The sequence below is a fragment of the Gasterosteus aculeatus genome, chromosome 6 (genome assembly GCF_964276395.1).
Source record: "Gasterosteus aculeatus chromosome 6, fGasAcu3.hap1.1, whole genome shotgun sequence".
Lineage (NCBI taxonomy): Eukaryota > Metazoa > Chordata > Actinopteri > Perciformes > Gasterosteidae > Gasterosteus > Gasterosteus aculeatus.
In genome coordinates, this window is record NC_135693.1 from 10,112,116 (window position 1) to 10,124,319 (window position 12,204).

Sequence of the window (12,204 nt, forward strand, 5' to 3'; positions counted from 1 at the left end):
GCCACAGTGAGCTTATTCTGTCCGAATCTCCCACACTAAATTGACTTTGTGACATCCCATATAATTACTCTTTCATGACTTGCTACAACTTGGCATTTTTAACATGCTGTAATATGATTGCGTTATGGATGAAATGGCAATTTCCCTTTTTTCTTATGATATACTATGGCTTTTCTATTTTCTTTTTCAGCTATACTGAGACTTTAATGACCTATTTTTTTCAGGATTTTAGCATATGTCATAAAGAAAGCGCATCATAATGTATGACATTCAAACAAATAACCTACGACACGTCTCAACATTTTATTTTGACAGGAGACTTCTTCTCTCTCTCCTTGACTTCCGGCTTTGTGCAGCTCCGCTACAATCTCGGCGACGGCACCCACGTGTTGCGGTCCGCCCAGCGGGTGGATCCGCACGGCGGCACCTGGCACACGGTGAAGGCCGGAAGAGTCGGTCCCCGAGGCTTCCTCAGCCTGGACGACAGGGAGGAGACCGGAGACAATGCGACTGGGGGGATGAGCACCCTGGACGTGGCCACCGACATCTTCGTCGGGGGCGTGTCCGCCCTGAGCGCCGTCTCGCCGGATGCGATCTCCGGGGAGCCGCTGGGCTTCACCGGCGGGTTGAGAGAACTTCTGATCAACGGCGAAGAGTTGGAGCTTACGGAGACCGGCGCGGCGAGCGGCGCGAACGTGGGCGACTGGGACGGCACCGCCTGCGGGTACAAGGTGTGCCGAAACGGAGGCCGCTGCGCGGCAACCGGCAGCGGCGCCTTCACGTGCCGGTGTCCGCCGCCGTGGACCGGCTCCGCGTGCGACCAGTCCGTGGGTTGCGCGAGCAACGCGTGCGCGCGGGGCTCCCTGTGCGCCGCGTCCGGCGCGCGCTCGTACCGCTGCATATGCCCCCTGGGGCGCGGGGGGAGGCGCTGCGACGCCGAGGTGCCCGCGGACACGCTCAGGTTCGTGGGGAGCTCGTACGTTAAACACAGCGACGCGCGGTACAGCGCGCGGAACGTCAAACACGCGCGGGTGTCCTTCAGCTTCGTGGCGCGCGCCGGCGACGGTGTGATCGCGTGGATGGGGAGGGCCGAGCGGGAGGACGACGATTACCTCGCGGTCGGACTTGAGGACGGACGCCTGAAAATCGCGGTGAACCTCGGGGAGGAGCTCGCCGCCCCGGTGGCTTTGAGGAATCTCACGCTGTGCTGCGGCACGTGGCACAACGTGTCCGTGTGGTTAAACGGAACAATCGTCCAGGTGTTCGTCGACTTGCGGAGGGTCCTTTCGGAAGACTTGGACCCGTTCGAGCGCTACGTGGCCTTAAACTACGGCGGGCGGCTTTATTTCGGAGGGTTCGAGTTACACAGAAACGTGTCAATTGTCACTTCTGGGTTGTTTTCAAAGGGCTTTGAAGGGAGTCTCAGAAATGTGTATTTGTTTAAAGATACCAAGCCGCTACAGTTTCTCAACAATAGTGAGGGTTTTAATGTTTATGACGAAGAATTAGAAGTGATATAAAACTTAATACGTGTAGTCCATCTTCTCACTGGTATATGGGTCCGATTCATTGTGAGACTAGAATAACTAATTTAAGTGTATCATGTCAAATAAAAGGATGTTAAATGGTTGTAATCCACCATATGAATCTGTAAATAAGTTTTCAATTTAGAAAGAAATGGGAGACTTTTTTTTAATAATCAATAATAATAAAAAAAGATTAGCTTTATTACCAACTGTACATAAACACAGTGCAAAGGCACACTTCATCTCTAATGTATATACTTAAAAAAGGTTTTTAAAAATATTTTAGCAATTTAAAAAATAGCACAGTTTGGATCAGTTTTCTTAGTGCCATCTTAAACTTTTCACCAATGGGTCAGAACTCATTTGGAGAAAACAACCGAAACCGAAGTAATGGTCATTTGTAGTGAGCACAGCAGCTCGATGTGAATTAGATATTTACAATAAAACGGTTAATGTTAGTTGTTCCGACATACAGATGCTCTGTAAATAAATACGTTACAACCACTGAAATTATATTTCACTTTGGCTGCACTGTCAATAACATGAAGTGGAACTTCTATGAAAGAAATGCCATTAGAGCTGCAGATTCTTGTGAAATGTGGAAACGACTCCACTGAGCCATTACAGCTGACGTAGTTTGAACCAGCCACGTGGCCGACAGGCTCATTCTTTGTATGCTTGCAAGCAGGATTTTAAAAAAGACAACAAAAGCATCATTAACTGTCTTTTGAACTTCTGCGTCCATTCTCGTAATCAGAGTCCCGTCGGTGTCTGTGCCTGTCCTTCTGCCGGTGATCGTCGCTGTGGTGCCTCTCTTTTCGCTTGTCGCCATAGCGATCCTCCGAGTGGCCGCGGTGGCGGCTCCGTTCTCTCTCGTGGCTGCGTTCGCCCTTCTCCCGTTCGCGCTCGTGGTGTCGGCTCCTCTTCCCGTGATGAGTATCCCTGTGTGGGCCGGGCCTCCCGTGGTGGTCTCTGTCCTCCGTGGACCGTGGCCTCTCCCACGGGTCGCTGTACCGCTCCTCCAGGCGCTTGTCCCTGGCCGGGTGGGCGTAGCTCTCGCCGCTCCCCTGCGAGGAGCCATCCTGAGCGCGCGGCACGCTGTGGTTCTGATCCTGGGCCGGCGGGCCGCCTGGGCCTGCGTCGCCACCGGGTCCCTGGGCCTGTTGCTGCTGCGGTGGGATCGGTGAAGCCCTGTTGTATGCTGGGAAAGCTGGCATCATTGCTGCGTCGCGTTGGGCCTCCGGTGCTTGTGGTTCTGGAACCGGAAGGGGGGTTACTGTAGCCGCGGCCTGGGACGCGCCAGGGTCCTCCTTTTTCAGCTTGTCTTCCTCGGGTTTGTTCCTGGCCTGAGCCACCTGTAAATACCCTTGGTGGAAAAGTGTAACGGAATTTCTAGTGATGCTCGACACCGGCGCAGGTTTGGGACTTGGAACCAGGGGGCCGGCTTTATCCTTTTGTACCACAGTCGCTTTATCTACAGTCACGCTGGAATACGCCGAAGACTTTTTCAATATTCCACTCAAAGGAGGTTTGGAGCTGTTAGTTTGAGCTGGAGCCGCCTGGGGTTTGGGTTGCTGCAGAGCATTCCCTTCAGACGCCGCCTTTTCACTGTCAGACAAAGGAGCGGAATTGCCTTTGTCTGCAGAGGCGGCGCTGCTAGTTTCAGTCCCTGTTTGAGGTGCTGACAAGCTCGCCAGGAACGCTTCGGTCGTTACATCTGGAGGCTTATCTTTCAGGGAGACTGGTGCACTGTGGGTCACCGCCGCCGCTTCCTTTCCCGGGGAGTTGTTGGCAGCAGATGCATCGGTCGGACAGGATGCTTCCGGTTCAGCTTTAACAGATTTAGCCTCTTTCTTCTTGATGACAAAGCGCTCTCGAGGTGCTGTTGGACTTTTGGAGTTCTCAGTTGATGCCTCCGTTTTCGGAGCTTGGTGGGTCTTCGAGGTTTCGTCCCCTGTTGTTGGATGTTTCAGTCCAACATCTGGCAGAGGCGGCAATTCCCCGCCCCAGCCCAGTAACACACCTGGAAGGAAACGCAGTGGTTTTTGGGATTCCTGGCTGTTGGTCTCCTCCGGTGTAGATGATTCCTCCAGAGACTCTGAAATTGGCTCACCAACCTCTTCGGTAGCGTTTAGTGGTTTATCTTTCTCTTTTTTGTGTGCAATAGTCAAAGAAGAGAGGAATTTTTTCTCCTCCTCCTCTTTTGCTCGGGTTTCTTTTGTGGAAATGGTGATGGGCTTGATTTCAGGAACAATCCTGGCAGTTTCATTCATGTCCACGGGAAGAAAATCCCTTTTGGATCTCTGGCGAATTATGAGTCCAAGAAGAAGATTGGCCCGGTTGTTTTCTAAACCTGTAGAAAGGAAAAGTGCAAGTTTACAAGATGGCACATGTAAGGTCATTTATAGAGAAAAGGCAATTTAGCTTCCTGGTTACCTGGCCCGTCAAAGGGAACCAGCTGATGTGGAACTTTTTCCGTGGCACCCAAAGGAATGAGATACATGTCCTTCACTTGTTTCCGGTTATTGGACACGACCCCGAACCGCCTGCGACTGCTGAAGTAGGCGTACAGCAGAGTATAGGATATCTCATCTTCCTCCGTCTCAGGGCTGAAGCGAATTAGGGACACCTCCTTCAGTGAAAGAAAAGGCATGGGTCAGTCAGACAAGCAGTCCATAACTCTTCAATGGAGCAGACTTATGATGCATCAAATGAAACCAGCATGTTAATTGTTTGACTTTTTATGTGATTATATTTTAATCCTTTTAAGAAGCAACGCTGCCAATACTGACTTTTGTTCCAGTTGCTCGGATCTTCTCCAAGTAGTCCCACACGGTCTGTGGACTTATCCTTCCGCCAATTTGAAAACTGTCTGGAAGGTCCTGTTGACAAAAAAAAAATAAACCTCAATGACAGCACTTCAGTTTCAAATCTGCAGCCACTATTCAAGCTCAACAGATGTTTTGTCCACCTCAGTCAAGTTGTCCAGAGTGCCTGACACCGGGAACGCTTTAGTCATGAACTTTGCCACAGCGTGCATGTGAATCAGTCCTTGCCACAGGGAGTCCAGGTTGGAAAGGAAAGCGGCCTCTTCGTCTCTTCCAGCTTTATGGTCCGACCTGTGACCATACGACAAGAACGGATGGAGCGAACGTACGATAAAAGGAGTTTGTGCCCACCAGAACCACACAGCGTCACGTACAACCACTCACCTTCCGTCGTAGCCGGACTGAGCATGTCGGAAGCTCTCCTCTAAAACCGTGAGGTGCAGATCGTCGTCAACTGCAGGCACTGCTGTGCTCTTCGTCTCTTCTGCTTGGGTTGATTGCCTCCTAACTACTGTGGTGGCAACTTTGACCACTTTGGTTGGTGCCTCCTCCACGGGCGGCGCCATACGACCTGATTAAAGGAACCGTAGCATGACGAGTTGGTCCCTGAGGGTAGTGACATAGATACAGGGATTTTTCTTCTGGTTTACCTGTGCAGATTTTGCAGTTGAGGTCAAACAGGTGAGACTTGTGTTGGCTGGTGGTGTCTTTCCCGGCGTCTCTCACACTCGAAACTCTCTTCTTGGTGGTATTCGGAGGTTCCACCGAGTCTTCTGTGACTTTAAGAGGAAGCTCAAGCTGCCAAGGGAAAGAAATGAAAGAATATTAGGCACACAGGTCACCCTCTTTTACTAGTAAATATACCACAATGCAGAGTCCTATTTGTCTCACCTCTGCAGGCTCAGATGCCTTCAATGGTTCTTGGCTCTCAATTTCAATTTCACCTTTGTGTGTGATCTTAGTAATTGGCCTCCTCTCTGCCTCTCTTTGCTCTTTTTCAATCATCTCAATAGTCTGAAATGAGTAATTTATTGCTTTTTAGAGGGCAACCAAATACAAACCGAAGTCTCAAACAATGTGAATAACGTCTAGTAAGAAAAGCGACTAAAGCATCACTTACATGTCTGTTCTCCCTCTGTCGCCAAGCAGCCAATTCCTTGGAGGCCAGTTCCTCGGGGCTCATTCGAATCAGGTTACCAGGAGAAATCTCTCCTTTAAGAACCCTCTTGAAGAGGACCTAAATGGAACAGCCAAATGTCATTGTACATACTATACTAACAAAAAATGCACCGGTAAGAACATACTTACATTATTTTTAGTGTCTTTGAGGTTGAACATCAAGCTTCTGTACTTGTTCTTGTATTTGTTGTCAGTGTCTTTGTACAAGTAAAACAGCTCTTTCTCTGTCTTCTTGGCCACGTCCGAGGCCCTCTCCACCGACACGTTCAAATGGGAATCCTTCAACCTGAAATGAAGAAAGCACCAAATGTTTGTTGAAGAATTTCCACAATTTCTTTAATTACTTTCACACATAAAGTATACCAACCTCTGTATGAGTATTTCTTTCAGAGAATCACGCACACTTCGCCTAATTGCCTCCGCAGACACCGGCTTCTTCGAAGCGGAGGATGAAGTCTTGGTTTTTGTCTCCAGTTTCAGATGAACACCTAAAAGGATAGAAATGACAAAATCTGCTGATCAAGAATCTGTGACAACTAAATATTAAACATATTTTACAACAATAGCCTGAGAGCACCATGAAGCTGGTTGGAATAAAACCTCATGTATGAAAGATGAAGGACTATTGTCATGTATTGTGCCGCTCTTTAATCAATCTGGTTTAGCTTTTTGTAATGACATTGAACCATGAACTCTGCCTGATAAATGTAGTACGAAGCTAGTAAAACAAACACTGGAAATATGTTGTTTTTATCCAGCGTCACAAAATCTGTCAACCTCAGTAAGCCTTGCAGCATGTGATCAATCGCAAACATGAACAAGTCTACTGTCAGCATATTCTACAAGCAAAGACCAAAGTATAATGTGAGACAAATCTGAAAACACATAACACAGGTTTAAAAGCAACAGCTGTCAAAGAAGCCTGCATAAATTAAAATTTCATTATGTGTTTGGGGTGCAACGGATCAGAAGAACATGGATTAGTTACTCGTTTGATTGGAAAAAATGTTTAACATTCAGATGCCCTGAACTGTTTTTTATGCAACGAGAGTGTAAAATTCTAAATGTTATCCTTTAACTTTTCACATTCATTGTGGTTATTTGACATAAAAACAGCTTGCAAAGTAGTTTTATGACAAACCGGTCGTAAAAAAAAAAAATATATATATATATATATAGAATAGCGGAATATTTAAAAAAAAAAGGTAGTATTACTATGTAATATTATGGTAGGTTTTAAAATGTCTTAGTATTTTCTCGATTGATGTACAACATTGAATTAGTGAGGAGGCCGTAATGTTTTAAGAGTACAATCAAAACATAAGTATCTCACACATGATTATGTGTGCAGCATGAGTTAACATGGCGACCTAACGCTGATAAGAAGAAAAACACTGCTGGAAACATTAAAAAAAAAAAAACAAGGTCGAACCCGAGGTCTCTTCACTAACCCCAAATATTGCTTCATTGTACGACCTCCGGGCTTGAACCCAAAGTGCAAAACAAGCCTACGACTACTAAATCATTTTTTCAGTCACAACTTCTTCATAAATACCTGTTTTGTTAGCTGCTTCTCGGACATCTGTGGACTGCTTTCGATCAGGATCCTTTGTTAGGAGAGAATTGCAAAGGGTACATTAAGCATAATTATTATTTCAGTCATTAAAGAGAATACCTAAATCAAAAATGTTAAGACTCCAACCCGGCCTGCCAAAAATGTAAAAACAATACATGCAGAGTTATGTGTTGGAAAATGCACTTTGGTGAATACACCCTGTTAACCACACACCCACGTGCAACCCTTCTGCACAGACGAGATAAAAAAAAGGACAAACTCTTGTGTGGTGGCAACACTGGCCATGATTAATACCAGAGAACAAGTTAGCAGGGAGAACGAATAAAACGGCCTCTGATTAAAACAACTTTGACACCATTCGTTTTTCTTACCGGTCTGACTCCCCCTGATGGAAGTTTCTGTGAGGGTCCGGGTTGGGGCTTGGTAGGCAGCTTAAGATCCTGCACTTCCATCTTGGCTTGTGCTTCTGGTTTGGCTGCAGCTGGGCGCTCTGACTCCACCTTCTTGCTTTCCTCCTCACAGCACTTCAGGCACACGTACATCTGGTCCTCCTCCTCCATTTCACGGACCTTTGTCAGGTCAAGACCAACGCAGTCGCCGTGGAACCAGTCTTCACAGCGGCCGCAGCCCACCATGAACCTAAACACAGGGCGGATACATCAACGTTTTTTTGCATATCCGCATTTCCCTTGTTTCAATTGAACAAATAACTTAAAAATGTATCCAAATAACAGTTAGCACTTACATGTTGTTGTGGTGTTTTTTGCATAGACCACAGCAGTTGTTTCCATCCCACACGGTCTCGCTGTTGGCTGGCTGCTCCTCGACCGTTTCCTTCTTCACAACAGGAGCGTTGTCTGGAATAAACAGCTGCGGCTCGTCCACAGAGACGCTTCGGCCGGTTTTACTTTTCTGCCTTTGAAGGATCTTTTCTGGCTTCTTCAGTTTGGGCTTTTCCTGACCTTCCTCTGCCACTTTCACAGAAGGGCCCGGGCGACCATGCGTCAGGTTGGCGGTCTCAACTTTGGAGGTATTGGGAGAATGAGTGTGCTTAGCTGGTCCCTGCTGGTCAATACGGTTGCCAGATGAAGGGCTCTTCTTCACTACGGCGCTCGGTGTACTTTGCCATTTGGGCTTGGCTTTGCTTTCTCCCGTTTCCTGTGTCTTCTGCATTTTCGCGGCGTGCTCACTCGGGGAGGTTTCTGCGGGCCTTTTCAAAAGTGAAATGTCTTTTTTGTCCTTTGGAGATTTGAGTTTGTGCAGGTCTCCTCTTTGGATTTTGGATGGCATGTTTTGAGACACTTTATGCCCCTTCATCATGTTGTCTGGTTTGCCTGAAACCAAGTCCTTATTCTTGTTGGAGATCAATCCTGGTTTTGGCTTTAACAGTGTCTGGGCCACAACCTGTTCCTTTTCCTTATCAGTCTTATTGCCAACAGTGTTACTCTCAATGCTTTGCGGGTCTTTGATATCCTGTTTTCCTTCACTGTCGGACTTTTGTTTTGCAGACACACTCTGATTGTCACGGTTTGTCTCCTGCGTGTAGCCACTCCCCCCTGAAGTCCCGTTGGAGGTCTGCACGTCGTTGGGATTCACATACGGGCCCAGCCCAAGAGCTCCATCGTCAGCAGAGCCCTTCTCAACTACATCCATCTCGGCCACGTTTTCAGGCGTGGGCTTCTGCACATTGGCATCCTTACCTGGCAGCACGGCATATGAAAAACCGATGTCAAGGCCTTCGGACTGGCTCGCTTCGACGTTGTGCGTGTAAGAGGGTCCCGGAAGCAGTTCAATCCTGAATCCTGCGATTGTGACCGTCAATCGTCTCAAAACAACAGACGGATTGAGCCACGAGCCACCGTCCAGGTCGTTCACATCAACACGCCCTCCCAAAGTTAATTCTTTCTTTAGTTGGGAGCCTTTAACCCCTTTCTCAATTAGAAATGACTTCTGCAGCCTGTTTGCTGGTTTCCTCCCGACTCTTACCCGGAGCATGGTTTTGGTGGAGGTGTTGGCAGGTTGTGGACCGCTGCTACATTCTGTTACAACGGGAAGAGACGAAACAGACAAAACAAAGTGTCATTCCATCACCAATTTAAAAATGTGCTTTATGGTGGAAATCTAAATAAACAACTCACCGTATTCCAAACTACATGGACCCTTCTTCTGCCCGGCTTTTGTAATCTCTCCAACTTTTAGTTCACTGCTGGAGCCTGTGGATGCTGCACCATCAGCGGGACCTGAAACAGACAAAATAAATCAATATTAGTTCATTTCACAGAGTATCAAAGGAAAGGCAAATCTACTAAAAACAACATTTAATATAGATAGGAAGTAAAATTACAATCTGAACAGTTGAATATTAGCGTTTAGTCACTAATATTCAATGGTTACAGACATGGCTTTAAAATCAAATTGATGAAATACATATCAGCATACTTCGACTGCCCACAGTACATTTAGTTTAAAAAGGAATTATCAGAGAATCACGATGACCATTCAAATCTGAGAAATTGAAAGGAGACCATTGAATGATTACTGAATTTCTCTCAGCTGACATTGAATGAGTCATGGATACTTTGATCTCAAACAAAAAAGTCTGAATAAAGATGTACATCAAACGGTTTGCATACAAAAAGATGTTGACAGTTAGGATATCCCTTGCATACCTAAACGTAGGGAGGTCTGCCTTTTTTTTTTGTTTTAAGCTCCTGACAAGCGGACGTAACCCTCTAAACTAAGCAGGTCAGCTGCTGATAATAAATGTTATCAAGTTGTTACTGAAAGTGTTCTCCACCAAGTTCTCGTTGGTTTTGGTAGTAGCCGCTACTCAGCTTTTAATCCAGGTTTGGAAGCAGTACAAATAGACATTTTTAAAAACTGAACGTCTTCTGACACACCTGTTGAGCCAGCAATCTGAAAAGTAGACTCCTCATTGTCCAGCAGATTGAACTGAGAGCTTGCACATCCAAACATGGGGTCTTTGTCACTGAGCATGTTCTTCAGGGAATCTTCCAGTCGGGCTCCTGTCCCAAACTCATTACTGGCATCACATTCCAAATTTTGACCTGCTATAAGAGTGTCGTCCAACTGGTCACTGGGTAGTAAATGGTTAACGTCCACAATATCCATGAATGCTGCTGCCTTCCTTTATTAAAAACACAGACAGATAAGAAAACTGACATCAAATTACCAATTTTTGATCAGGCAAAATGACATTATGTCTATATTAAAATGATCATCCCTTAACCAGTGGCTTCACAAAAAAATAATAAACATAAGAATGAATGACAGCATCAAAGAAAACATGCATTCACTCTGCTCTTTGTCAGTCAAAAGGGATCAGCACCTCTAGATGTGCACGTTCGCAGACTGTTCCAGTTTTGCGGACCATAATATTTAAAGCGACAACTTTCAAATCTCCGTAATAACTAATTGCTTTGGACTACACAATTACTGCTGGCTCAGGGTACCTTTATTAAATCATTTATTTTGAATCTAACTTTTTTCCCCCATCATGTGATGATGAGCACAGAAAACTGCAGTAATATTTGAGGTGAACCAGAAACTTGGAGGCAACATTAAGGATGAAGGTGTTACAGAGACCTACTCACCACATATTGTGAAGGAGATAGTAGGCACCACGTGTGAAATTGTAGGAAATCTGTTAATATTTTGTTTTATTTTCTTCCTGTCAACTTCGTGTATACTGAATAGTTGGTCTATCAGGTTAGATAATCGATAATACAAGGAATGGAAAAGTTTGTGTGGGGAAAAAACAAACACGGAATGCCTCTTGAAAATAAGAGTGACGTAGAGGTTAAAACTTTGCATCACCCTCAAATGTTTTGACGTGCTGCCGGTCTTGCTGTCCTCTTAAATTAAGCTTCCGTCGGCCCAGCGTGTCACTTGTGGCCATCTTCGCGAGTCGTTTATGTTTACATGACGGGGCTGCCAACAGGTTTACGTCCCGTTAATGCAAGTGCAAGAAAACCATTGATATGGCAAACTTGGTGGAACCTGCAGAGACGACAGCTAACGTTAGCTCCATTGCAAGTTGCTGTTTTGGGATCACGGCACAACTGCACGACTTCGAGCAGGCCTCATTTGAACATTTCATATTTGAAAAAAGCGAATTGTATAAATTAGCATGTCTCTACAAGACGTAATGCCACCGAATACAACGTAACGCCCATATGAATATCCCCGTTACTGTGTACAGGTTCTCCCTGTGTAGAGGATCTAGTTAGCATGCTAACGGCTTGCGACCATCCGCTACACAACGCTAGTTACGTTATGCTAGCAAGCTAACTGTAACTTATAACTTAAGTTACCACACAAGATAACGCAATGTTTAAACTCAAACATTGTCCATGTAAATAGTATTTGCAGCTATAGAAATATGCGGCAGAAAAAAACTAAAGTGTGGCAGAAATCGTACATATTTAAGAACGTTCGATGCTAGACCTGTGAGAACAGGCTAGCTAAGTAGCTTTAGCATAGGCCTCGACTCACCAAGTTTGTTTGTAGCCAGAGTGCTAGTAACGGTCGTTAGACGATCACGCCCACACGCATCCACTCTCGTCGCGGTGCAGTTTAGATTTTTTGGAAATATTTATTTTCATATAAAAGTGTCTTACCTCTCCCCTCGGTGCAATATTGTACCCAACGGCCTATGGGATTACATACTAGCACAGCTGCTCCCAGTAACTTCCTCCAACTCGGCCGTCACTCGTCCTGCTGCCGCAAAGCCCCTGACAGGCAGCGCCGAAAGTCACGTGGCTTCTGTTTACAGGTCGCCCAGCAGCTGATGGTGCGCACATCGTGCACATCGCACGCATCCGCAGCGGACTTTATTCTGCATGCCACAGTTTTGAACAGACGTTGTATTGAGGCAACTATTTCGAACCATTCGGCAGCCACGGTACGAGGAAAACAATGGATTAACTCATTTGTTTCCATATAGAAAAGGTGCAAAAGTTCCCTTGGAAACTACATGTATTTATTTTGTACACCTGGAGAGCATTTTCTACCATTTTGCTTGAAATTAACTGCATGCAGGACGCATGAACTTATATATATTAAACTGTCCACT

General features: G+C 46.0%; 2 protein-coding genes across 3 annotated transcripts in view; one reads left to right on the forward strand and one right to left on the reverse strand.

Moving 5' to 3' along the window:
* Window positions 1–6,148, forward strand: part of eys (EGF-like photoreceptor maintenance factor) — a 122,658-nt gene extending 116,510 nt beyond the window's left edge. Inside the window, exon 51 of the mRNA XM_040177902.2 lies at window positions 316–6,148. Within this exon, the coding sequence (XP_040033836.2) occupies window positions 316–1,520 (1,205 nt within the window). The 3' untranslated portion in view covers window positions 1,521–6,148. The remainder of the gene's footprint in view (window positions 1–315) is intronic.
* On the reverse strand, window positions 1,549–11,962 carry phf3 (PHD finger protein 3). Of its 2 annotated transcripts, XM_040177907.2 has the most exons (17): window positions 11,750–11,883; window positions 10,947–11,129; window positions 10,010–10,257; window positions 9,248–9,349; window positions 7,855–9,148; window positions 7,481–7,748; window positions 7,089–7,140; window positions 5,901–6,021; window positions 5,663–5,819; window positions 5,475–5,591; window positions 5,246–5,368; window positions 5,005–5,152; window positions 4,739–4,925; window positions 4,498–4,645; window positions 4,319–4,408; window positions 3,963–4,158; window positions 1,549–3,879 (listed from the first exon to the last, which is right to left on the reverse strand). In XM_040177907.2, the coding sequence occupies exons 3-17, from the start codon at window positions 10,239–10,241 to the stop codon at window positions 2,243–2,245; spliced, it is 4,872 nt and encodes a 1,623-aa protein (XP_040033841.2). In that variant the 5' UTR covers window positions 10,242–10,257; window positions 10,947–11,129; window positions 11,750–11,883; the 3' UTR covers window positions 1,549–2,242. The 2 variants fall into 2 exon arrangements, with proteins under 2 accessions (XP_040033841.2, XP_040033840.2); XM_040177906.2 differs by lacking the exon at window positions 10,947–11,129 and having other exon boundaries at window positions 11,750–11,962.
* Between the last annotated feature and the right edge of the window lie 242 nt (window positions 11,963–12,204).

Coding starts and splice junctions, on each gene's coding strand:
- phf3 (XM_040177906.2), bottom strand. CDS start 10,241: ATGGATATTGTGGACGTTAACCATTTACTACCCAGTGACCAGTTGGAC. Junction 7,749..7,854: donor AAAAAACACCACAACAACAT/GTAAGTGCTAAC, acceptor CCCTGTGTTTAG/GTTCATGGTGGGCTGCGGCC. Junction 4,159..4,318: donor TCCGAGCAACTGGAACAAAA/GTCAGTATTGGC, acceptor CTTTCACTGAAG/GAGGTGTCCCTAATTCGCTT.